Source organism: Myxocyprinus asiaticus, chromosome 28, assembly GCF_019703515.2.
Source record: "Myxocyprinus asiaticus isolate MX2 ecotype Aquarium Trade chromosome 28, UBuf_Myxa_2, whole genome shotgun sequence".
In the NCBI taxonomy this organism is placed as follows: Eukaryota; Metazoa; Chordata; class Actinopteri; order Cypriniformes; family Catostomidae; genus Myxocyprinus; species Myxocyprinus asiaticus.
The window spans coordinates 3,778,099-3,805,815 of NC_059371.1; the positions used below are offsets into that span (position 1 = coordinate 3,778,099).

At 40.8% G+C, this 27,717-nt stretch overlaps 1 protein-coding gene and 1 long non-coding RNA gene across 6 annotated transcripts in view; one reads left to right on the forward strand and one right to left on the reverse strand.

Annotated features, from left to right (window-relative positions):
- The window catches only part of LOC127418873 (nuclear receptor coactivator 6-like), a 31,933-nt gene extending 4,311 nt beyond the window's left edge, over window positions 1-27,622 (forward strand). The window contains exons 4-16 of one of the 5 annotated variants that reach the window (XM_051659726.1): window positions 244-294; window positions 10,244-10,366; window positions 10,649-10,777; window positions 17,889-18,731; window positions 18,813-18,944; window positions 19,051-20,383; window positions 20,493-20,608; window positions 20,725-24,249; window positions 24,378-24,425; window positions 25,252-25,282; window positions 25,578-25,619; window positions 25,953-26,098; window positions 26,572-27,622. In XM_051659726.1, the coding sequence (XP_051515686.1) occupies window positions 244-294; window positions 10,244-10,366; window positions 10,649-10,777; window positions 17,889-18,731; window positions 18,813-18,944; window positions 19,051-20,383; window positions 20,493-20,608; window positions 20,725-24,249; window positions 24,378-24,425; window positions 25,252-25,282; window positions 25,578-25,619; window positions 25,953-26,098; window positions 26,572-26,624 (6,572 nt within the window). In that variant the 3' untranslated portion in view covers window positions 26,625-27,622. Of the gene's footprint in view, window positions 1-243; window positions 295-6,549; window positions 6,646-9,793; window positions 9,875-10,243; window positions 10,367-10,648; window positions 10,778-17,888; window positions 18,732-18,812; window positions 18,945-19,050; window positions 20,384-20,492; window positions 20,609-20,724; window positions 24,250-24,377; window positions 24,426-25,251; window positions 25,283-25,577; window positions 25,620-25,952; window positions 26,099-26,571 lie in introns of those variants that run through there. The other 4 variants (XM_051659731.1, XM_051659729.1, XM_051659727.1 and 1 more) reach the window with 4 other exon arrangements.
- The window catches only part of LOC127418969 (uncharacterized), a 983,530-nt gene that overhangs the window by 421,513 nt on the left and 534,300 nt on the right, over window positions 1-27,717 (reverse strand). The window lies entirely within an intron of this gene.

Sequence of the window (27,717 nt, forward strand, 5' to 3'; positions counted from 1 at the left end):
CCCTGCCCAATTCGGTGAAACATTCTTGAAATGAGGGAGCGCCAACTGACTTCCATCCTGTAAGAATTATTTGTCTGCCGATCATTACGCTAGTTTGGACCCAGCTTTTTGTATATTTTTCATCTATTTTTAACCATCCCATCACCCAATATGCATAGTCTGGGGCAAAATGAAATTTGAGTATCTTCAGCCTCACAGATAAAATTTTGGACTCTTACCCAGAATTCTTGAATCTTAGCACAGAACCACAGAACAAGGGCTGTGTCTCCATCCTCCAACTGACATCACCAGCAGGTAGGTGTGTCTTTTAAACCAAGCCTAAACAATCTAGAGAAACTGTGTAAAATCTTAAAATGAATAAGGCGTACCCTTGCATCCCTATACATAGTTTTAACATTTTTAAAAATTCTTTCCCACTCCCCATCCTCCAAGTTCAGATCTCTTTCCCATAACCTCTTAAGAGCTGTTAAGGCGCCATCATCAAGACTCTGAATCGATGAGGAATAATACATTGACGCTTCATGCCCCTTTCCAAAGACTGTGAGAACCATACAGAGGGTGTCTGCAGCTTTTGGGGGCTGTGTACTACCACCAAAAATAGTACATAGCGCAATTGTAAATACCTGAAAAATTGAGACCTAGAAATCCCGAATTGCTGTGTTATATTTTCAAATGATCTCAAATCTCTGTTTTCATAAAGGTCACCAAGTGTAGCAACACCCCTCTCCAACCATTCTTTACAGCAAAAGGAGGACTTGTTAATACACAATTTGGGGTTCAGTCATATGCTTGAGGCAACATTTAGGTAAATATCAAAATTGAACATACGGGAAACCTTTGTCCATACTGAATGCATGTGTGAAATAATGGGGTGCATTTTCACTTCTCTAGGCAATTTGATAGAAAGACTTCGCAATGGTGAGATTGGGGCAAGGTTTAATTTGCTACCATGGAGGGGCTCTCTCATGTGGAAAAGTCCAATGGGCCAGGTGTCTAAGACTAAAATCATAGTAATAAAAGAAAATTTTGGAGAGGCCTAAACCTCCTTTGTCAATTGGTCTATGTAACTATGCAACCGAGGTTGTTTACCATTTCAAATAAAGGACTTAGATATTCTATCAAATTGTTTAAACTAAGAAAGAGGAACTTCTAAAGGGAGAGACTGTAGTAGATAATTGAATTTGGGGATACAATTAATTTTTATAACATTGATCTTCCCAGCCATAGAAAAATGAAGTGAAGCCCACCTATCCACATCACACGAGAAACTTTTCATTAGTGGGTCAGAATTAACTCTCTCAGCTAAATCAAATTTGCTGGAAATAAAATGCCTAAATACTTAATACCTTGCTTGGGCCATTGAAAGGTGCTAGGTTGGAAACCTGTGGCAGGGCAATATGCTGTCAGAGCAAGAGCTTCCAATCTAGACCAATTCACCCTGTATTCTGAAAATTTGGAGAAAGATTTAATAATTTTATGTCGGCTAGGCATAGATCTACTTGGGTCAGAGACAAATAATAATATATATTCTGCGTAGAGTAGAAGTTTCTGCACCACACCTCCTGCTACAACACCAGGAAAATCATCCTCTTTTCTTATTGCGACTGATAATGGTTCCAGGGCAAGACAGAACAATAAAGGGGAAAGTGCCTTGCCAGGCTCCCCATCAAGAGAAAAAAAATCTGAAATTAATCCATTAGTTTGCACTGCCGCTAATGGTTGTTTATAAAGTAACTTAATCCACCCAATAAAAGTGTTCCCAAACCTGTACATTTCCAAAATCTTAAAAAGATAGTCCCATTCTACCCTATCAAATACCTTCTTGGCATCAAGTGAGATGGCAGCAATCGGGGTGTGATCATTCGCAACTGACCACATATTATTTATAAAATGTCTAATATTAAATGTAAAATATAAAATATGTTTAATAGATGTAATTACTCTGCTTAATCGATTAGCCAGAATTTTAGACAATATTTTTACATCTAACTGGATCAGGAAAATTGGACGATAACTTTTACATTCATTTGGGTCTTTGTCTTTTTTAAGAAGGAGACTGATCAGGGCTTCTGTCATGGTTGGCGTTAGTTCACCTTTCTTTAATGACTCTGTGTAAACTTCTAACATAAGTGGACCCAGTTCTGTGTCATAAAATCAAACAATTCTGCAGCAGAACCATCTGGCCCCAGTGCCTTACCTGTTGGCAAGGCTTTAATTACCTCAACAAGCTCCTCCAAAGTAATATCTGAGTCAAGAAAGTCTTTTTGTTCACTTGTCAATTTAGGAAGTTCTAATGGCTCTACGAAGTTACTAATATCCTTATCAGTAGATGAAGATTTTGAAAAATAATTATATAAAGGCCTTATTAATATCTGTGGCAGAAGTAAATATATTGCCTCCAGAAGACTTCACTGAAGGAATGGTGGGGAAAAAACACTCTGTTTTATGTACAGTACTGTGCAAAAGTCTTAGGCACATTAGATGTTTCACAGCAGCATTTGTCTTAAGATGGTTATTTATATCTTCAGCTTTAGTGTGTCAATAGGAAATATACCTTTTAGACTCCCAAACATTTCTTTTGCAAATAGAATAGAAGAACAGGGAGCCCTGCAACAGATGGCATGGTCCCCACAGAGCCCCCACTGAATATTGAGTCAGTCTGGGATTACATGAAGAGACAGAAGCAGTTGAGACAGCCAAAATAGATAGAAGAACTGTGGCGAATTCTCCAAGAAGCTTGGAACATCCTATCTGCCAACAACCAAGAAAAACTGAAGGTGTCCAGGTTTACTTAGGAGAATTGGTGCTGTTTTGAAGGCAAAGGTGGTCACACCGAATATTGATGTAGCTTTTTTATGTTTACTGGACTTTGTATGACATTAATTGATAAATGAAAACTATTTATTTCATTATTTTTGAAGACATCCTCACTATGCAACATTTTTCACAAGTGCCTAAAACTTTTGTACAGTACTGTATCTGGCAAGATGTTTCCCTGATTTTGTCCCACAACTCAAAATATGTCCGTCTTTCCCTGAATAGCCAAAACTCAACCTTCTGAGACAATAGTATTGTACCTATACAGGTGCTGGTCATATAATTAGAATATCATCAAAAAGTTGATTTATTTCACTAATTCCATTCAAAAAGTGAAACTTGTATATTATATTCATTCATTACACACAGACTGATATATTTCAAATGTTTATTTCTTTTAATTTTGATGATTATAACTGACAACTAAGGAAAATCCCAAATTCAGTATCTCAGAAAATTAGAATATTACTTAAGACCAATACAAAGAAAGGATTTTTAGAAATCTTGGCCAACTGAAAAGTATGAACATGAAAAGTATGAGCATGTACAGCACTCAATACTTAGTTGGGGCTCCTTTTGCCTGAATTACTGCAGCAATGCGGCGTGGCATGGAGTTGATCAGTCTGTGGCACTGCTCAGGTGTTATGAGAGCCCAGGTTGCTCTGATAGTGGCCTTCAGCTCTTCTGCATTGTTGGGTCTGGCATATCGCATCTTCCTCTTCACAATACCCCATAGATTTTCTATGGGGTTAAGGTCAGGCGAGTTTGCTGGCCAATTAAGAACAGGGATACCATGGTCCTTAAACCAGATACTGGTTGCTTTGGCACTGTGTGCAGGTGCCAAGTCCTGTTGGAAAATGAAATCTGCATCTCCATAAAGTTGGTCAGCAGCAGGAAGCATGAAGTGCTCTAAAACTTCCTGGTATACGGCTGCATTGACCTTGGACCTCAGAAAACACAGTGGACCAACACCAGCAGATGACATGGCACCCCAAACCATCACTGACTGTGGAAACTTTACACTGGACCTCAAGCAACGTGGATTGTGTGCCTCTCCTCTCTTCCTCCAGACTCTGGGACCCTGATTTCCAAAGGAAATGCAAAATTTACTTTCATCAGAGAACATAACTTTGGACCACTCAGCAGCAGTCCAGTCCTTTTTGTCTTTAGCCCAGGTGAGATGCTTCAGACGCTGTCTGTTGTTCAAGAGTGGCTTGACACAAGGAATGCGACAGCTGAAACCCATGTCTTGCATACGACTGTGCGTAGTGGTTCTCCCCCACATTTTTGAATGGGTTTTGTTTTGCAATCCTCTCCAGGGTGCGGTTATCCCTATTGCTTGTACACTTTTTTCTACCACATCTTTTCCTTCCCTTCGCCTCTCTATCAATGTGCTTGGACACAGAGCTCTGTGAACAGCCAGCCTCTTTTGCAATGACCTTTTGTGTCTTACCCTCCTTGTGCAACGTGTCAATGGTCGTCTTTTGGACAACTGTCAAGTCAGCAGTCTTCCCCATGATTGTGTAGTGTACAGAACTAGACTGAGAGACCATTTAAAGGCCTTTGCAGGTGTTTTGAGTTAATTAGCTGATTAGAGTGTGGCACCAGGTGTCTTCAATATTGAACCTTTTCACAATATTCAAATTTTCTGAGATACTGAATTTGGGATTTTCCTTAGTTGTCAGTTATAATCATCAAAATTAAAAGAAATAAACATTTGAAATATATCAGTCTGTGTGTAATGAATGAATATAATATACAAGTTTCACTTTTTGAATGGAATTAGTGAAATAAATCAACTTTTTGATGATATTCTAATTATATGACCAGCACCTGTATTTTAGCTGGGTCAACTCTCTAAGATCATTGGATGACATTCGGCGTTTCAGCACTTTTAATACTCTTTTACAATTCTATGAATTCTTGTGCTTTGATGTTTTCAATGAATGAAGCATATTGTATGATCCACCCCCTAAGAACTGCCTTAAGTGCCTCCCATGCCACACTCATAGAGGACACTGAGGACCAGTTGGTTTCTACATAAACATTGACTTCTGTCTTTAACATTTGTTGAAATGCTGGGCCCTGTAGAAGAGATGTATTAAAGTGCCATCTATGTGATTTTCTTGTCTCTATATGCAGCAACATCTCTTAATACACCAAAGCATGATCTGAATCTAAAATGTTCCCAATTGAGCAGTTAGTGGTAAATGGAATAAGTGACATATATATATATAAAAAATAAAAATCTATTCTAGAGCAAATCTTATGAACTGATGAAAAAATGTGTAGTCCCTCCCAAATGGATTCAGAAGTCTCCAGACATCTGTAAGACCAAGATCTTTACACATCCTCTGAAGTGTCAACGTTGCTCTAAAGGGTCTACACACCTTTGCATCACTATGATCAAGGACTGGATCCATTAAAAGATTGAAGTCTCCACCCAAAACCATATCATGAAGGATCTCAGCTGCTTGTAGCTTTCCCTCAAGGTCTATAAAAAAGTTCTGATTATCAGAGTTGGGTGCATAAATATTAGCCAAAATAAGGTTTTGTCTCTGTATTTCAGCCAAAACAATAATGACTCTTCCTAAATTATCTTTTATCTGTTTGAGACATTTGAATTGTAAATGCTTACTTATCAGTGTGATGACTCCCCTGCTCTTACTCGAACCAGCACTGCAAAACACATGCCCACCCCATGCCCTACCAAATTTTTCAGCTTCTTGTGAAGAAAGGTGCATTTCTTGAAGGAACACTATATCATATTTTTTACGCTTAAGGAAAGATACAACCTTCCGTGTTTTTATATGGTGCCCCAGCCCATTAACTTTCCATGTGGAGAGAAACATTTTACCTATATTAAAGTGGCATATTGACATGTAAAGATACATTTTGTGCCCAAGGCAGAATTATATAGACCACTTTCCAACATTGATGTAACAAGTCCTGAACAACCCACAGAACAGAAAAAAGAAATGCACTTCAACCCCGCACACAACACTCCCAACCAGAGGTGTAATCAAGACCCAGACCAAGACTAGACCCCTTAAGACCAAGACAAGGCCAAGACTAGACCCTCCAAGACCCAAACCAAGACCACGTTTATATGGTCTCGAGACGTTTTGAGACCAAGACCATAAACATATCAAAGACAATGTGACTAACTTACCTATTGAATGATGATGTTGTACCATGTGCTTCACTTATTAATGTGTGACATTTTGCAGGTTGCTCTCCATTTCTTATTTTCAGAATTTTCAAATGCACATTTTACCACTGCAGGCTGTGACATTTTCCAGACTGCTATATAGAGAAAACAGTCCAGTTTTACGAGATGCCTTCATAATCCAAATATATATAAAATAATACAACTAAAGTGGTGACTTGAATTGGCTAGTGCACAACAGTTGAAGTCTGCATGGCATTAGCCTGATTTTCACCGCATGTACACATTAATAATTATGTATACTATTAAACTATTAAAAAAACTATGCATAAAGTTATGCACTGAAAATAACAGTGAAGAAACCAAAAGAAAAATGCTGATGTGAAATATTCGCAATAATTGAAAATCACATTTTGAAAGAACTGATTAATTGAAATTAGTCTGACTTCCCAAAAGCATGGTTATTTGAGAAATGTGTTTTATATGCATTATTATTCTAACAAAATAATACTGTTTATTTTTTTTTAAATCACAGACGTCAGCTGAGCACACAAATGCAACGACCAATCAGAGGCGTTTAAGTCACCGGCTCAGCCGTTGCTCGCAGACTGAGGTCTGTACGTGCGTACTGCCGCACTCAAGCAAGGAGTAAAAACGATGTAAATAAGAAATTTATTGTGCAATTACAACAGCTTTATTAATTATAATGAGAGTTTTGGGGAGAGTGCAGAACTCAGTGAGCTTGCGTTTAACTGAAGTAATTGACAGCTTCAGTGATTATAAATGGAGAGCCGTTTGTTCGCTTTCTGTATATAATTTAATCACAATTTAAATAAGTTTTATTTCATGCTGCCAAGAAGAGGAACATTGTAAAGTTGTCCATTTGGTCACTGTCTTAATTTAGGCTGCTAATGAATAAATAGAATGAACTAATTCAGGAACACAGTTCTCAGCTTGTTTGGGATGTGTAGCTGCATAAATATGGCATGCAATAAAATTATAGTAATAGATCTTATTAATAGCGATTACAATATCAGGGGAAAAAATCTTTAATTATGATTTTAGTCATAATCATTCAGCCCTACTTCCGCCAATAAAGAACACCTCGCAACGTAACAAGCTTATTGGGTCGCGCAATTACCCCGAGTGAAGTCACGGCTTCTACATGGCAGATGTAATCATAAATCATTAATATTTGCTTTGTGTTGTTAAACCATAGTTCTTGCACTTACATTCATGTGATGAGAGATGGCGCTTGCCGACACATGCGGTATGACCGAGGCAGAAGTAGTGTGCTTGCAAATTCTCAGTAATAGTATAGATGCAGCGCAAACTAGTGGCTGAAATAATAATCGCATTTAGTGCATTGGTAAATACACAGTGGTCTTGACTAGTGCCCGACCGATATATTGGTCTGCCGATATTATCAGCCGATATTAGCCTTTCACTGATATATCGGTATCGGCGTATATTTTACCGATATGCGCCGATATGAAAACTTTTTTTCGGAACATATAATGCAGAAAACAATGCTTTAGAATTGGTGTCATTACGTAGTTTGTCCAGCAGAGCGCGCTCCGACTCCATTGTTTACAGAGCTGAGCTGAGGGTGGCTCTGCAGGCAGGGCGGAGTTGAGCTGTGTGTCTGTAAGTTGCTAACTAGTTTGTGAAATACATACTGGAAAGTTAATAAACAATGACCCCATAATTTTCCCTTTTCAATATTACTAATATAACGTTAACCCTGTCCCTGACAACCATGTCACTCATGTCTGTTCGCTGTTAGCCAGCTATAGTTTGTCAGTGCAGTCAGTAATGTAGCAAATTGAAAGGTAAACATCAGAGCATCTTTTTGCAGCTCAGCAGACAACAATGCGGTGGTGGATTGGGTGCTACGCTGTTACCTAGTTGGTGAGACACGATGCTGGAAAGTAAAATAAACAACATCCTCCTTTTACTCTCCGTGACAACGAGCTTACAGCTAACTAGCTAATCATGTAGCTACTTTTGTTGTCAGCTGAGTGGAAGCTAATGTGTAAACATGTATTCACCAATCTGTTTTGTTCAGGATTCACAGTTTGGTACCCCCTTCAACTGAACAATTCCAGTCATTGCATTTATAAAATGTAATATTTAAAAGTCTGGTTTTCCACCGTTGAAAGTTTCCCCTGAACTTGTATAGCAGAATACAGTGTAACACCGCTACCACTGTTTATCTCTTGACTCTGCAGTATTAATATAGTCAGCATTTGACTGATAGTACTGATGTTTATTTAGCTATTTATTTTATTTTTATTTATTCTTTATTTTCTCAGTGGTCATTTTTAGAATTTGTTGACAATGTATAATAATAATGTCAAATATTCTTTGATAAAAATATTTAAGAAAGCAGCCATCTGAGTACCTTTGCATAGTCATATCAGTGCAAAATCGGTGAAAAATCCACATAGAAAAGGTCTGTTTTCATTTCAGCTCAAAATTGAACTATATCGGCCACCATATCAGTAATCGCTGAATTTTCCCTCTCTAAAATCGGTATCGGTCTCAAAAATCCCATATTGGTCGGGCTCTAGCCTTGACCATCAAGACCATAGGCTGAGACCGAGATACAGACCAAAACTTTAAATGTTGAGACCAAGACCCAGACCACGTTTATATGGTCTCGAGACGTCTTGAGACCAAGACCACAAGATCAAGACCCCACCTCTGGTCCCAACTGGTATCTATCCCCCGGAAATCCGATGGTCCATGGACGCTCACGAGATTTTCCGCAACACTATTGCTACCGGATTGCTCAAGTCCGGTGTTGTTTTTTTTTTTTTTTCTTTCTTGTTTTGTTTTTTACATAAACAGTGCCATTAAATTGCACAAAAATGTATTCCATAAAATAAGCCCCAGTAAATAATCACATCGAACCCACAAAATGAACCAATGAACTCAACAATAAATCAATAAAGGGAGAAAGAGAGAAAAAATAAAAAGAGTAGAGCGAGAGTCAGTGGGCAGCCAACAGAATAACATACCCTCTCAGGCTGCATCAGTAAAATACATGATGTGTAGTCTGTATTGTTGACTGAGTGCAGGCAAAATTACCCACTCACACCATTGATTTAATGAAGGCCATAGCTGCTTGTGGGCATGTAAAAGTCTTGCGACCACCCTTGGCGTCACCTAGCTTAGCAGGAAAAAGCAGTGTGAAGCCCACCTTCTGTTGGTGAAGCAATTTTTTACACTCTTTGTATCCGTTGTGCTTCGCTTGTATCGCACTAGCAAAGTCCGGAAATACCATGATGTTGTGGTCCTCCCAGCACAACTTGCCTTTAATCCTCGCCGCTCGTAGAAAAAAGTCTCTGTCAGTCAACCGCAAGAATGTTGCCAGTATAGATTGGGGTCTGTCATCCGCCGTGGGAAGCTGACCAAAAACTCTGTGGGCACGTTAAATTTCGAGCTGGCAGTCAGCTGTGTCGATCAAATTCAGAATAAGCCTGTCCAAAAACTTAACCATAACTTGTCCTTCCTTTCCCTTGGGAATTCCAACTAAACTAACATTATTATGCCTGCTCCGATTTTCCATATCCTCTAGTTTTCCCACATGCGTTCCACATCAGCCTTGGTAGCAGGTGAATTAGCCTGTAGCTCTCTTTCGGCCATCACCAGAAACTCAACCCGGTTTTCAACATCGTCCATTCTTGTGATCAGGGTGGAAAGTTTCGCCTCCATAGATGTGATCGCTCAATGTATTTCTGCGAGGCCCTCCAAGTCGATCCGAGATTTTTGTCAGCGCTGCATAAAGGTTTGAGATCTCCTGACCTACTTCACGAAGCTCGCTGCCACTATCAACTGGACCTCCGCCATCCTGATCCTGTGAGGCATCTGACACGTGGAAATGCAAGTGCTTTTTAATGTCCCTACAGGCTGACGTTTTCGAATTTTTCAACATCCTGCCTTCCCAGCACAGTTAGCAAACAAAACTATTACAGTTCTCACTGGTTAACATTGCTTAAAAGGATAATTGTAGCAAAGTTATAGCAGAGCTCGCCTCTAAGTGACCAACCTTTGCATAGTGTCATGTGACTCGACACAAACTGCATTCTTTTTGCAAATATGCATCACATTGCATAGACACCTCAGCATTTTATTTATTCATTAAAGCCTGTGGCAGTTGAATTATAATTTTTTTAGTTAAATAAAATGTTAATTTTAGCCTTTGTTCTCTCCAATTTTATATCTGCCAATGTGTTTATTGGTCTGTAACAGGTGAAGGAGCCATTAATGTTGCTGTTGGACAGAACAGAGGTCAAGAAATAAGGGTCAATGGACCGCTCGCTGCACCTGGGCAGATGAGGATGGATGTTGGCTTCCCAGTGCAGCAGGGCCAGGGTAATTATGCACGAATGTGTAACTTGATAAAAGGCTTCTAGCAATGAATACATTTATTGTAGACCAATGGTCACAGTAGGGCTAAGAGTTGTTAAATATTTTAAGTGATTCATGGGAGTTATAGGGGCAGTATATTAATATGATCCGATGCTATCAACTAGCTTGAAATATTAATAATGTGAAAAATATGTTTCAGTGCTGAGTATATGTTTTATAAGCATCAGTGTGCTGAAATACAGTATATGACTTGTATGCTGAAATATGTATGCTGTTCTTTTCCAGGTGGAATGCGAATGAATAATCCTTCAGTGTCAATGATTCCCCCAGTGGCTAATATGGCTGCACAGGGTATGGTACTGAATAGTGGCGGACAGATGTACCCAAGAGCACCAAGACCACCTTCACAGACAGGTGGAGGTCTAAACTTTTTCACACAAGCTAAGCTAATCTTTATTGCACAGAAATGAATGACTCATTTATGCTCCATGCTGTGTAGTTATGAATCTCAAATCAGAAAACAGTGCTACTAATTAATTAATTAGTTTAAAAATCACTTCTACTCCACAGTTTAGAAAAAAACTCTTAAAAAATGTCTATCAATTTTTTATATTTATTTGTAAATGTCTACAAAAATTATAAGTTGGGTTTTTTGATCTGATAATATATATATAAATAGAAAATAATAGATACAAATGCCAGTTATTTTATTTTTAAACATGATTTGAAAAGTAATTTATTTTACTATTATTATTATTATTATTATTATTATTATTATTAGGGTTGTCCAGATCCCATTTTTTGGAGACGGGGTACGAATACCAATTCTTCACTCGTTGACGTAATGTGTCTTCAAACTTGATTTAAATATGGCCAATGAGGAAGAAGACCTAACAACAAATGGAAGTGCATTCTGGAAGTGAATGTTAACATTTAGGGCCCTTTGAAATCCATTTTATTTATACTTTTCAAATTCTTTTTTATTCTTTCATATTCTGTGTTTTCCATTTTATTTCTTCTGAATTCTGTATTTGACAGTTTAATAGAATAGTTCACTCAAAAATTATAATTCTCTCATCGTTTACTTACCAAACTCGTATGACTTTCTTCCACAGAATGCAACCAAAGATATTTTAATGGAGAAATTATGTCTGTTTGTCCATACAATGCAAGTGAATGGGGACCAAATTTTCAAGCTCCTAAAAAGACATAAAAGCAGCACAAATGTAATCCATAAGACTCCAGTGGTTTAATCCATGTCTTTTGAAGCAATCTAATCAATTTTAGGTATGAACAGACCAAAAGTGTATCTCCTTTTTCACTGTACATCTTGCCATTGCAGTCTCTAGGCACAACCTTGATTTCAAGCTCAATTACACTTCCTAGTGCTTGAAGCATGCGCAGAGCGCTAGATGGCGCTAGCAAGTGTAATCAAGCTTGAAATCATAATTGCCCAAGGAGACTGCTGATGTCAGGTTATATTTTGGTCTGTTCTCGTCTCACCCAAAGCTGATTGTATCACTTCAGAAGACATGGATTAAACACCTGTAGTCGTATTACCATTATGTTACCTTTCTTCCTTTTTGGAGCTGGAAAATTTGGTCACCATTCACTTTGTATTTGACTGCACTGTAGGACAACAAAACATCATATTCCCATTAAAATATCTTTGTTTGTGTTATGCAGAAAAAAGAAAGTCATATGAGTTTGAGACAACATAAGGGTAAGTAAATGATGAGAGAATTATCATTTTTGGATGAAATATTCCTTTAATTGAATTTTATCATCGAAAGGGTGTGTAAATAAATGTATTAAAACTTTAATCAAGTGGAAATAGAACAAATCATTTTAAACATAACATTGCATTATTTTTGTTATAAAAAGTACTTTTGTACAGATCCTCACAGCACAACCCAAAATAATTTGTCAAACAAAGTGCTGCACAACAGAGCATCACAGATGTGAGATAATGCTTACATATAAACAATTATTATTGATTTATTATTGTTATTACTACAGTGAATATAACATAACTATACAGTTATTTATTTATGCCATATTTTTTTTCCATTTAAATCAAGCTTTTATTTTGGTGGAGTTAAGCCCTTTTAGTATGTGTGTTTTGACGACAGCTTCACACCTCAGAAAAAGCAGGTCAACATGATCAAGTGTGATTATTAACCTGCAAAAGGCTGTGATTTAATAAATACATTTGTTGTCTATATGTGCTGTATGCTTCAAGGTAACACACGAGCGCATATGATGCTTATGATCATTGATCATTGATACGTATCAAGATAGCGCCGTGGATGGCCGCCTTGGTGTGGAGCGCTCCAATTCTTGTTTGTTTGTACTGTGTTTAGTAATCTTTTTCCAATCAGTTTTACCAGGGACGAACTGCTGAACGTTCGGCAGCATTTACCAGACTATCTTTTCCTGGTTTTTGACTATTCGGACACTTTGCTGGACATTTTAGTTGGAGGCGCAGCTGCGTTGTTCAGGAGACACAGACAAGGGAGATGAGCTGGCGCACTGGTTAAGCTCCGTCGGTGCGGCTTTTGAACAGCCCTGCCAAGTATTCATCTTGCAAATCTCCGCTCTCTTCCTAACAAAACGGACAAACTACATCTCACCCATACAAATAAGGACTTTTCAACCTCTGCTGCCTTGTGCTTCACAGAAACCTGGCTGAGTGAACCCATTCCGGACAGCGCAGTACATCTGCCAGGCTTCCAGCTATTCAGAGCAGATCGCATCGCGGATTTAACGGGGAAAACGAGAGGCGGTGGAACTTGCTTTTACATCAATGAAGGTTGGTGTACAGATGTAACAATGTTAAAGAAGATGTGCTGTCCTAATTTGGAAGTGCTCTTTATTAACTGTAAGCCTTTCTACCCGCCACGGGAGTTTTCCTCGCTTATTCTGGTGAGTGTTTATATCCCGCCACACGCGTGCGTGAGCTCCGCGCTGCAACAGCTGTCTGATCAAATCACAGACATAAAACAACAATACCCGGACTCAGTTATTATTATGCTTGGGGATTTTAACAAAGCAAACCTCACACATGAACTGCCCAAATACAAACAGCACATTACAAGCCCAACCAGAGACAGGAACATACTGGATCATTGTTACACAACAATAAAGGATGCATATCGCTCTGTCCCTAGAGCAGCTTTGGGACTGTCTGATCACTGTCTGGTTCAACTTCTTCCAACCTACAGACAGAAACTAAAATCTGATAAGACTGTAGTAAAGACTGTAAAGAGAGGACCAATGAAGCGGAGCTGGAACTAAAAGCCTGCTTTGACTGCACTGATTGGAGTGTTTTTGAGGCTGCAGACACCAATCTGGATGAGCTCACAAATACTGTTACATCATATATCAGTTTCTGTAAGGATATATGCATTCCTACTAGGACTTTTTTTAATATTCAACAATGACAAACCATGGTTTACAGCAGAACTCAGGCAGCTTCGTTAGGCCAAAGAGGATGCTTAAAGAGGTGGGGATAAAGTTTGTACAATCAGGCCAGGAACACACTGAATAAGGAAATCAGAGTGGCTAAAAGAAGATACTCTGAGAAGCTGAAAAACAAGTTTTCAGCTAACAACCCTGCATCAGTGTGGAGCGGCCTGAAAGACATTACTTACTTCAAGAGACCTTCCCCCAACACTGGAGGGAACCAACAACTGGCTGATGATTTGAATGTGTTCTACTGTAGATTTGAAAGGCCCAATCTCACACCCCACACCCGCTCTGACCTTCACTTCACACAAACACCAACATCTCCTGCAACCCCCTTCCCGCTACTCAACCTGCACTTAAGATCTGTGAAAAGGAGGTGTGCCGTGTCCTCCGAAAACAAAAGACAAGGAAAGTACATGGCCCAGAAGGCGTTTCACCTGCTTGTCTTCGATCCTGTGCTTACTAGCTGGCCCCATCTTCACACTGATCTTCAATAGATCACTGGAGCAGTGTGAAGTCCCATGCTGCTTCAAATGCTCAATCATCATTCCTGTCCCAAAGAAACCAAAAATCACAGGACTTAATGACTACAGACCCGTCGCCCTTACGTCTGTGGTCATGAAATCATTTGAGAGACTGGTGTTGGCCCACCTGAAGGACATCACTGGACCCTTTCTAGATCCCCTTCAATTTGCTTATCGAGCAAACAGGTCCGTGGAGGTTGCAGTCAACATGGGATTGCATCATATACTGCAACATCTGGACAGACCAGGGACATATGCAAGGATCCTTTTTGTGGACTTCAGTTCGGCTTTCAACACCATCATCCCAGCTATTCTCCAGACTAAATTACACAAACTCTCTGTTCCCACGTCTATCTGTCAGTGGATTACCAGCTTTCTGATGGACAGGCAGCAGCTAGTGAGATGGGAAATTCACTTCCGGCAACTGTACAGTCAGCACAGGTGCCCCCCAGGGATGTGTGCTCTCCCCACTACTCTTCTCCCTGTACACAAATGACTGCATCGTCAAGGACCCCTCTGTCAAGCTCCTGAAGTTTGCAGACGACACCACTGTCATCGGCCTCATCCAAGATGACGATGAGTCTGCATACAGAAGGGAGGTTGAACAGCTGGCTGTCTGGTGCAGTCAAAACTACCTGGAGCGGAACACGCTCAAAATGGTGGAGATGATTGTGGACTTTAGGAGGAACACCCCAACACTGACCCCCTCACCATTCTAAACAGCACTTTGGCAGCAGAGTCATTCAGGTTCTTACTACCATCTCACGGGACCTGAAGTGGGAGACCCACATTGACTCCATTGTGAAAAAGGCCCAGCAGAGGTTGTACTTCCTTCGCCAGTTGAGGAAGTTCAACCTGCCACAAGTGCTGCTGATACAGTTCTACTCAGCAATCATTGAGTCTGTCCTCTGCACTTCAATAACTGTCTGGTTTGGTTTAGATACGAAAACGGATATCAGAAGACTACAAAGGACAGTTTGGACTGCTGAGAGGATTATTGATTGCCACCTGCCTTCCCTTCAAGAATTGTACATTTCCAGAGTGAGGAAAAAGGCTGGAAAAATCACTCTGGACCCCACTCACCCTGCCCACTACCTTTTTGAACTGTTGCCTTGTGGCCGACATTTCAGAGCTCTGAGAACCAGAACCGTCAGGCACAGGAACTGTTTTACTGTATACTATACAATATACTGTGTGTGTGTGTGTGTGTGTGTGTATATATATATATATATATATATATATATATATATATATATATATATATATATATATACAGGTGCATCTCAATAAATTAGAATAACGTGGAAAAGTTCATTTATTTCAGTAATTCAACTCAAATTGTGAAACTCGTGTATTAAATAAATTCAGTGCACACAGACTGAAGTAGTTTAAGTCTTTGGTTCTTTTAATTGTGATGATTTTGGCTCACATTTAACAAAAACCCACCAATTCACTATCTCAAAAAATTAGAATATGGTGACATGCCAATCAGTTAATCAACTCAAAACACCTGCAAAGGTTTCCTGAGCCTTCAAAATGGTCTCTCAGTTTGGTTCACTAAGCTACACAATCATGGGGAAGACTGCTGATCTGACAGTTGTCCAGAAGACAATCATTGACACCCTTCACAAGGAGGGTAAGCCACAAACATTCATTGCCAAAGAAGCTGGCTGTTCACAGAGTGCTGTATCCAAGCATGTTAACAGAAAGTTGAGTGGAAGGAAAAAGTGTGGAAGAAAAAGATGCACAACCAACCGAGAGAACCGCAGCCTTATGATTGTCAAGCAAAATCGATTCAAGAATTTGGGTGAACTTCACAAGGAATGGACTGAGGCTGGGGTCAAGGCATCAAGAGCCACCACACACAGACATGTCAAGGAATTTGGCTACAGTTGTTGTATTCCTCTTGTTAAGCCACTCCTGAACCACAGACAACGTCAGAGGCGTCTTACCTGGGCTAAGGAGAAGAAGAACTGGACTGTTGCCCAGTGTTCCAAAGTCCTCTTTTCAGATGAGAGCAAGTTTTGTATTTCATTTGGAAACCAAGGTCCTAGAGTCTGGAGGAAGGGTGGAGAAGCTCATAGCCCAAGTTTCTTGAAGTCCAGTGTTAAGTTTCCACAGTCTGTGATGATTTGGGGTGCAGTGTCATCTGCTGGTGTTGGTCCATTGTGTTTTTTGAAAACCAAAGTCACTGCACCCGTTTACCAAGAAATTTTAGAGCACTTCATGCTTCCTTCTGCTGACCAGCTTTTTAAAAATGCTGATTTCATTTTCCAGCAGGATTTGGCACCTGCCCACACTGCCAAAAGCACCAAAAGTTGGTTAAATGACCATGGTGTTGGTGTGCTTGACTGGCCAGCAAACTCACCAGACCTGAACCCCATAGAGAATCTATGGGGTATTGTCAAGAGGAAAATGAGAAACAAGAGACCAAAAAATGCAGATGAGCTGAAGGCCAGTGTCAAAGAAACCTGGGCTTCCATACCACCTCAGCAGTGCCACAAACTGATCACCTCTATGCCACGCCGAATTGAGGCAGTAATAAAGCAAAAGGAGCCCCTACCAAGTATTGAGTACATATACAGTAAATGAACATACTTTCCAGAAGGCCAACAATTCACTAAAAATGTTTTTTTATTGGTCTTATGATGTATTCTAATTTTTTGAGATAGTGAATTGGTGGGTTTTTGTTAAATGTGAGCCAAAATCATCACAATTAAAAGAACCAAAGACTTAAACTACTTCAGTCTGTGTGCACTGAATTTATTTAATACACGAGTTTCACAATTTGAGTTGAATTACTGAAATAAATGAACTTTTCCATGACATTCTAATTTATTGAGATGCACCTGTATATATATTAGTCATTTTGTACTCTATAATTTATTTTCTATCCAATTTTTATTTTATTCTATATATATATTTTTTAATTATTTTCTAGTATTACCTCTGTCTTGTTGCTGTATTGTATTGTTGTGCACTGGAAGCGCCTGTCACCAAGACAAATTCCTTACCTGGCAATAAAGCTGATTCTGATGATGTGGTGTTTTCAGTGTATGAGCTGTCGGCTTCACACATTCACTTTGAAGCATGCAGCACATGCAGATTCTAAATTAATTTGATTAAATCGCAGCCTTTGCGGTATAATACACTAGGACAGATTGTGATTTAAATCTTGCACTGAATGTTTACACAATGATATTTATACATCAGACGGTATTGGTTTTTGGTGTCAGAGCACATACAGCATCCTGGATTTCACAGGGTAGCCAACACATTGTCTACATTTGAGACAGAATGTCGGTATTTGCTCAAGCACAGTTGTTTAAAAAAAAAAAAAAACTGTTTTAAAAAAGTTAAAATTTTTGCAATTGTGTTTGGTGACATTAGTGGCCTAATGGCACAGAAATTACATACTTCACCTTTAAGTGATGCTAAGTGTCATCAAGTTCACAGTCAGCCAGCATAAATGGTTTGAGCGAGCCTTACTTTCCCTCAAAAGTTTTCACATTTCTGTTCACATTTCTTTTCAGACACAATTGATCCTATGCTGCCAGGGCTGGCCTTACAGCAACAACAGCTCCAGCATCCACAAGTGGGACATGGTCCACTTGGCACCTTGGGCCCCCAGGGCCATCACATGCAAGCCATGCAAGCAAATCGACAGTTAAACCCAGCAGCCCTTCAGCAACTTCAGCAGCAGCAGCAGCAGCAGCAACAACAACAGCAGCAGCAGGTTCAGCTAGCTCAACTAAGTGGTTCACGGGGTCCTTTCAACCCCTCAAACCAGATGCCTGTACCTCCTGGCTGGAACCAGTTGCCCTCTGGTATTCTCCAGCCGCCACCTGTCCAGGGTCCTATTGGACCAGGTTGGAGGAAAGCCCCACCACAACCACAAATGGGGCAACGTCAACCCTCCTTGGCTTCTGTTCAGACGCCCAGTCATCCCCCACCTCCATATCCATTTGGCAGCCAGCAGGCTGGTCAGGTTTTCAATACAATGGCACAGCACCAGTTACAACAACAGCAGCAGACTGGGACAAACCAGTTTGCAACCCCTCAGCCCAAAGGCCCCCATGGAGCACCAGGAGTGGTCAGCTCAAGAGTACCTCCTCCCCTGCCTCCCTCCTCTGCTCCGCAGGGGAATCTTGCAGCTAAGTCCCCTGGTTCTTCATCTTCTCCTTTTCAACAGGGATCACCTGGAACTCCGCCAATGATGGGGCAGGGGCAACTCGGTCCACGTCCCACAACCCCACAGGGATTTCCACAGGGCATTGGATCACCAGGAAGAGCTGTAATGGGCCAGCAAGGAAACATCCAGCCAGGCTTTATAGGTATTCCCCAACATGGTCAGATTCCTCAAGGTGGTATGGGAGGTACGTTTCAGCCGTTTCATGTAAAAAGTATTTCTAATTTGGTTGGCATTTGTATGCTTCAATTAAAATTTTTAATTGCAGGTATTCCCAAAAGAATGCCCATGGGGTTCCCAAATGCTCCTGTAAATCAGAACTTTGCACAAGGACAGGTTACTACCAGTGGAGCCGGTAGTACACCCCAACTACAAAACAGTCAGAGCATGGCAAACACTGGTAAGATGTACATGAAAAGATGATTATTTTAATTTGGTTTTGCGTTTGTTTGACCATCATCTAAGGATAAAGCATGAACTTACATCCTCTGAAAATCTTATTAAAGGTGTCCAGTCTTCAACCTCAGGACCAAACCACATGCAGTCTAATCCCCTTCAAGGTGGTGGAATGAGCCATCACACTGGTATGCCAGTTCAAACCCCAGGAACCACCTCAGGAGGAAGTATGGGGCAGCCTCAACAAGGCCTTCAGACTCAAATGATGGGTATACAGCAGTCACAGCATCAAACACAGACAGTAGCTTCCTCCCAAAGTCAAATGGTACAAAGCCAAACAGGGGGCCAGACTGTCCTGTCTAGGCCAGTGAATACAGGGCAGCGAGGGATGACGCCTCCCAAGCAATTGATGCCACCACAGGGTCAAGGGATAATGCAGAGCCAAAACCAACTCGGTGGAGGACAGGGACATCAGGCATTATTACTTCAACAACAGCAGCAGCAACAACAGCAGCAACAACAAAATGCCATGATGGAACACATGGTAGCTGGTCAGATGCAGAGTAACAAGCAGGCCTTTGGCCCCAAAGGTCAGCCTGGGGTCATGCAAGGCCATATGATGAAAGGCCCTTCACCCAATATGCAAGGTAACCTGCCACAGTTCCAGTCTCAGATTGGTCAGCAACAGATGGCTCAGCATCAGCAACAGCAACAAATGGCTCATCTGCAACAACAGCAGCAATTACAGCAACAGCATTTACAACAACAGCAGCAGCTACAACAACTGCAACACCAACAGCCACAACAGCAGCAATTACAGCAACAGCTACAGCAGCCCCATCAGCAGATAGTGCAACAACAGTCACAACAAATTCCAATGAATGGCAACCCGAACCAAGCATTAGGAATGCATGGGCCTCAAATGCGACTTCCAGGAAGTCACCATTTAGTTCAACAACAGCTTCAGCAAAAACAACAGCAACAGCAGGTGATGCTGCAGCAGCAACAGGCTGGACAGCAACTTCCACATCAGCTAGGAGAGGGAGGTGGAAGCTCAGCTGATATGAGCCAACAGATGGTTCCAGACATGCAGAATCAGCAACAACAGCAGGGTATGTTGGGAGGTTCTCAACACTTGCAGGTGGGCAATGGCCATTTTCCTGGTCATGGCATGTCATTCAATCCTCAGTTTACTGGTCAGATGCCAATGGGAGGACCCTGTGGACAGGCAGGTGGATTTCCAATAAATAAAGATGTGACATTAACCAGTCCCTTATTAGTTAACCTTCTCCAAAGTGATATTTCTGCCAGCCAGTTTGGACCTGGTGGGAAGCAGGGAACAGGTGGGGCTGCTGCTAACCAGGCCAAGCCTAAAAAGAAGAAACCACCTCGTAAGAAAAAACCCAAATTAGGTGAAGGACAACAATCAGCTGAAGGTCTTTGGTAAGTGCTTTTTAAGCTATACATTTTACACTAAAATCAAGTAAATAACATATTATTTTAATATATAAATATATTTACACAGTTTGTTGTTATTTCTCTCTATTTATAGTGGTCTGGATTCAGTGCCTCATGGATTGGAGGAAGCAGAGATGCAAGGGTTGGGTTGTGATCAAGGGGCTGCGATTGACTCTAACTCGAAGCTTTCTGAATTTGCTAATCGGCAAGGTAAGAGATTTAAATAGTATGTCTCTTGGTTGATCGTGGATTATTCTACATGATAACTTGTTTTACATTGTGAATTAAATCTTTTTAATTACAATTACATTTTTATTTGAATTTAGGTGTACCTGGTCAATCTGGAGATCAACGGGTATTGCAGCAAATGTCAATGCAGTTTATGCCCACCCAACAGCAACAACAGTTACAGCAGCAGCAACAACAACAGTTACAGCAGCAGCAACAACAACAGTTACAGCAGCAGCAACAACAACAGTTACAGCAGCAGCAACAACAACAGTTACAGCAGCAGCAACAACAACAGTTACAACAGCAGCAACAGCAGCAGCAACAGATGCAACAACAGCAACAGATGCAACAACAGCATCAACAGATTCAGCAACAGCAAATGCAACAGCAACAGATGCAAATGCAGAGTATGCAAGGTCCTCTAGGTCAAGCTGGAATATCACAAGGACCTCATCATGTCCAGTCTCAGATTAATTCACAACAATCGATGCCGATCCAACAGCAGCAGCAACCACAACACCTCCAACAACAATTGCAATCACAACCACAACAGGTGCAGCAACAACAACAGCAGCAGCAACAAATGATGATGATGCTTAAAATGCAACAGGAAGCTAAGAATCGAATGCCATTACAACAAGGTGGCCACATGTCAAAGGGTCTTGTTAATCCTACTGATCCCACTCAGAGAATGCCTGTATCAAAGCAGGGCAACGTACCTGTAATGATTGATCTTCAAGGGCATGGAGGTGTTCCACCTTCTCCAGATAAAGCCAGAGGGATGCCACTCATGGTGAATACATCTATCTCTGGACCAGCGAGAAGGACACCCCTTCCAGAGGTTGGACAATCGACACCAGAGGAAACCCCTGGAACTCACAGCTTGCAGGAAAGGGGATCCCTTGAAATCGGTCCCCAGTCAGGAAATGGAAATCAACAAATGATTCCCAACCAAGGTCCTAATACTCATTTATTGAAGTCTGTGCCCTTATCAGTGGCCCACCAGCCTGGAGCAAGCCCCCAACAGCAGTCACAGCAAGTGTCAGCAATGGTTGGGTCACATAATATTCACTTTCCCAGTGCTCCTTCAACTTCCCAAAGCTCCCGCCCCAAAACCCCTAACAGGGCTAGTCCCCGACCATATCACCACCCTCTAACTCCAACCAACCGTCCACCTAGTACTGAACCCTCTGAAATAAATCTGTCCCCTGAGAGACTGAATGCCTCTATTGCTGGTCTTTTCCCTCCTAAAATTAACATTCCTCTGCCACCACGGCAGCCAAACCTTAATCGAGGCTTTGACCAGCAGGGTCTAAACCCAACCACCCTTAAAGCCATTGGCCAGGCTCCACCAAGTCTAGCAACTCTCCCTGTCAACAATAACACCAGTGGTAACAATAATGGCCCGCAGTCTTATCCGTCAGGTAGTGGCATGGTAAGCTCTGGAGGTAAACAAGATAAACAGCCTGGAATTGGGCAAGCTAAACGGGCTAGTCCCAGTAACAGTCGACGATCAAGCCCTGCCTCTAATAGAAAAGCTACCACTCCAAGCCCAGGAAGACAGAAGGGGGCCAAAAATGCACTGACATCACCTCCACACCAGCAACAAATGCCAGGTCCACAGACCATGATGGTTAGTCCCACCTCAGTGCTCCCAGCTACCTCTGCATGTCTGCCATCAGTAGGACCTGGAGAATCACAACAGAATTCAAATGCTCTGCAATCTCTACCTGGTAGCACCGATACAGTTAGAGATGGCCAGGGACCTGCTCCACAGTCAGAGCAGCATCAGACAGTTAAATTAAGAGAGCAGCCTGCTCCTAAAATGACAAGTCCTCGGGTGCCATCTCTGGAGCCCAAAAGTCAAGAACCTAACAGTTTGGTTGAACAGCGGGCGGAAGATAAGCACCAGCCTCAGACAACACCACAACAAGAGCTTGGCTCTTCTATATCACCAGGTTTTAGAGATGCTCCAACCTCTCTCAATCAACTATTGGACAATACAGGCACCCCACCACTGTCAATGAAATCTCAAAATAATCGTCATTTAGGTGGAGATCATACGCAGAAAGAGAGCCCTCGTACTCTGTTAGATCAAGCAAGCCAATCTAATCGTGTTGTCTTGCAGAGCACAGATAGGGGCCCCTCTTTGTCTACAGGTGAAACTGACCAGAAACCTAAATCTAATTCAGTATCAAGCCCAAACCTTGTCCCCAGTAGCAGTCAAAATATGCAGTCCGTCAGTGCTGTATCAAGTGGTAGTTCAAATCAAACTGTGCTCTTAAGCCTCACTTCAATTTCCAACCCTTCAGTAAGTTCAAGTCATAACCTTATACCCATCACAAATACATCTCAAACAGTCTTGCAAAGACCAATCTCATCAGCATCAACTCCACAAAACCAGATCACAGTATTTGTAACCTCCAATCCTATTAGCTCTGCAACCAACACTGCTTCTGTAGTTCCCCCAGCTGTTGTTTCCAAGGTGCTTGCGGTTCCCAATAAAAATATAAGACCCCCAGATATTCGTCAACAAAACCCTACCCAAACACGTCCACAATTCATCACAGGACCTGTGTATTCAATATTTCAAGCTACATCTGTACCATCAAGTACCAGTGTCATGTCTCAACCTGTCACTATGGTTGGTCCCATAGTCTCTGCAAACATCCAACTTAACCCTACCCCAGTGTCAACTACATCACCACCCTCTGCACCAGTATCGACACCTTTGGTAACAAACTCGCCTGCTGTCAGCATAGCTTCTAGTCAGCAAGGCCGCACTGTCATTGGGCAGCTTCAAGTTCAAGTACCTGCAAGTCAGGCTTCCCCTGTAAGCATAGCACCACAGCCTCAACAGCCAAGCCCAGGTGTTGCAAAACAGGAAAGTGTCTCTGATGCCACTGGCTCAAAACCTAGTTCTGTTGGACAATCATCCTTACACTCTAACATGCAATCATCACACTTTCAGCATCTTTTAGCCTCTTCACCTGCTTGCTCTAGCCCAGGGGCTACAGCTGTTGCTCGCAAAAGTCCCTTGTCTCCAATAACAACGTTAGCCAAAGGCAGTCCAATCCTGACTGTTGTAAGCAAAAATACTGCCCCCAGCATCTCTTCAAACAGTGATGGTCAAAAAGAGCAAAATCCCATCACTCAGATAGGAAAAACTGTGGATGTTACCACGCCTTATGCCTCTTCTGTGGTCACATCTGTGATGGTATCTTCACTCCGACCTTCTGCTCCAGTGACAGTTCCAACTGTTCAAGTAGCATCTCAGCAGTCCGCACTTCCTTCGAAAGTCTCTTCTCCTGTATCTGTGTCTACTCCTTTTCCAGTCCCCACTTCCATGCCGACATTTAATCTGCCTCCCCCAGCCTCTTCCTCTACCATACTTCACCTTTCTAGTCCTGTTACTAATTCTTCACCACCCTCTAATTTGCCTGCAAGTTCAGTTGCTCCACCTGCCGTTCCTCTAGGAACTCACACTACCACTTCTAGCTCCTCCACAGCAACATCCCAACAACGCTCTTTGGAACAGCAGCCTTCTTCACTGGTGGAGAGAAGTCTACCTGACTCCACCGAAACAAAGGAAGCCATTATTGATGCTCCTAGCCTCTCAGGTGATTATTTTTTGATGATAAAAATTCAGTTTCAGTAGTTGATACATAGACATTTTGATAATGTGTTTTCAATATGAATCGTTTTTTTTTATTTTTAGTTGTCATTTTCTTTTTTCATATCCATACAGCTCAACCTGAAACTACACAAGGAGACCAACCTTCAAGTGATCAAGCTGGTAAATGCTTAATCTTGTAAAAAAAAAAAAAAATATATATATATATATATATATATATACTTTTCCCCATAAAAATAGAAGAGTCATAGAAGTCATATGCAGACTGCCTTGCTATACCCTAATCTAAGAATACAACAGAACACAATAAACTGTTAAAAATCAACTTGTGTGCCAAACAAAATTGGACATTTAAAAGATGGGGCACATTTTATAAAACAAGTAAATTCCAAAACATACTCTAGAAAGGATTGTGAACACAACATTGCCACAAGGGTCACCATAGAAGACATTAAGGTGAGGTTTTCACTTTCAAGCCAACTACTGTCATGGTGGAGCAACAGTTTGCAGATAATTTTTTGAGCACGTATGTTGAAGTCAATACATTTATATTATCTTTCCTAAATAGTAACGCATCCTATTTAATGGCACAAACATTTAAAGATAACTCTGTCGCCCCCTTGAGTACTGAGGTTTGTTTTCACCACAATAATCCAAGAATGCAAGTTATGTTCAGCCGGCCCACGCCATGGCAGTGTCTTGGCCAAGTGTTTACATCTGCGTACACGTACTTGCGCAAAGTATGTTTCTGGCCTTATGAAGCAGTCCTCAAACGAAAAATTTCTTGAAGTCCGAACCAACCCTTTTGGCTCAGCTTTAAAATTGTGCCAGATCAACTCTGAGGAATGTAGTCTGAAGTTGACAACGTGAAAAAAAGCACAAAGAAAGATGATGCACAAGCAGTATTTATCATTTATCATGTGTAAACTTGTAACAGTGTCAAGAATGCATGAAGAAAAGGTTATTTAAATTGTTTCTATGTTTACAGGACACGGGGTTACCACCGCAACAGAACAAGGGTAAGGCAGGATGCAACACTGTTACTTAATTTTTTTTTCATCAATGTTTTATGTGCTGCAATTTTATTTTTTAACCAAATCTTAACATGAATATGCTTGGTTCATTGTTGATTCAGTGTTTACGTAAAAAAAAAAAAAAATTTCATTGGCTTAACTGAATGAGCTCACCACATGAAGACATTAATAATCATGGAATGATTAATGAAATCATTCTTTTACTCAAATTTGGAGAAGGAGAAAAAAATGTTGTTCAGCATCAAAGCAGTTTACCGCTGTTTTTCCACTTCTATAACAGATGGGCAAAGAAAAGAAAGACGCCCGTCAACTTAGCCCCAAGGTATGTATTTACCAAACCTGTAGATTCCCTGCACATGTACGTGCATGGGGCAGCGCGACCGTCTTAGTAAATATGGTTATGAACAAGACGGACGTTATCTGTGGTAGATGAGGAAAAACAGCAATTTGGAATTCCTCAATAGTACAGGGGCCAGATTTGGTAATTTACTTCAGTTTCAAGACAATTGAGTCCAGTTAATTTCCAAAACCCAAGGAAAAGTAGAATGTGCCATATAGGCATTAGCATGCATAGTATACAAACTGATTGTACGATTGCTCTCTTAAGATAATTTTTGCTTTATTCGTCATCCCCATCACCCCTCCGTTTTTCTAGGGATACAAGGGCCACTGCTGAGAAGGCAAAAGGTCCTAGTCGACGGAGTTCACGAACAGACAAGGAACCCGAAGAGGAAGCATCCGACAATAGCCTGAGAAAGAGGGCTGCAAGGCCAGGGTCAGCCTCTTCTAACACAGGAAAAGGTGCAGGTTAAGGCCTTAGTATACTTTGGTTTTCTGCATGGCCCTATATCTTATGGACAGTGCGCTTGACACAGATTTCGTCATCAGCACAGTACATGTGCACTGTCTTTGTGCAGCTGCCATTGACTGTATTAAAGACTGTCATAAAGCAAATGTGTCAAACATGTCCATACGGTCCTGCAGTTGAAAGCATATCCTTGGCTGAGCGCTTGATCTTGCAAAACTTGCAACGGCATGCGTTAGAACAAAGTATACCCTAGCCATTGGAATTCTAGTCTTACCTTAAAGGTACGTGTCATGTGTGAAGAGCCCCTGGGTCTACGTAGTATAGATTGGTAAACTGAATTACATGGATAGCTGTGGACTATATGGCAGTAATAGGCTTATGTTGAATGATGTGGAAATAAAACTAACAAATGCTGAGAAGGTAACATTTTTGATGGCTAACTGAGCTTTTCCTTTTGTTTTTGAAGAATCGAACACTGGAGCCAGTCCCACCCAGGCAAAACGAAGGAAGTCAAAGTGATCCTGAAACTGAATAAACCTGTGAATTATACATAATTCTTTTTGTTTTTGTTCTCTGAACTTGTTTTATCTGCTGTTTTTACTTGTGTTTTGAGCAAGATAACCATGTACAGGTTTTTTGTTTTTTTTTTTTTTTGTGTGAAATCAAGATACTGTATTTTGTCCCTGGCTACTAGATGATATCATGTTTTGAATTGTGTGTGATTTGTTTATATGTCATTGTTTTGGTGTGACTATTATTATTATTGTTAATAATATTGATAAATTCTGGGTTAATCATGTGATGCAGACTAAGAATAGAATCATGTCTATAGCATAACTTTATAATATTGTGACAGGATCAGAATTTTTACATAAATCATAACGTAAATCATTAATTAACTGTGCATTTCAATACTGTCAACACCTGCGTTCACCCCTTTAGACCCCGGATCACATGCATTAAACTTCTTTTTTTTTTCTTTTTTTTTTTTTACAAGTGTATGTTTGACTTGCGTTTTTGTATATCCACTAATAAGAGCAAAGATTTTGACTGGAAGGGGGTCCAGAAAGGAATACTGCCTTTTAGCACACATACATCACCCAGATGTATTTAATGTGTATTTAAATCTGGAAGATGTAATTTTTTTTTTTTAGGTTGTTTGCTCATCTGCAATAGGTCTATAGGATGATTCCTCTCAGATGTCGATAAGACATTCAGCAGCTGTCTTTGAAACCTTTATGAATTAGAACATTTGTAAATCTGATTTTTTTTAAATGTTTAGCAGATTTTAATTAGAATGTGATGCATTCCAGATGAAAAGATCTAAAACAGACATTTTGGTGATGTATGTGCGCTATCTGGGCTAGCATACTATTATACTATGCACACTATTTTTGGAAAAAAAGTATGTGAAACTACAGAAAATGTGAGAACAAACATTGCAAACAGTAGTAGGCCTGTATGTTACTCCGAACATAGCCAAGGACTTCATTTTGGGAATAAAATCGTTATGTGGATGTTGGTATTGCCAAGGGTGTAGCCAGGAAATTACTTCTGGGTGGGCCTCAAGAAAAATGTATGGGCCAAATTCTCTTTTCTTTTTAATAACAGA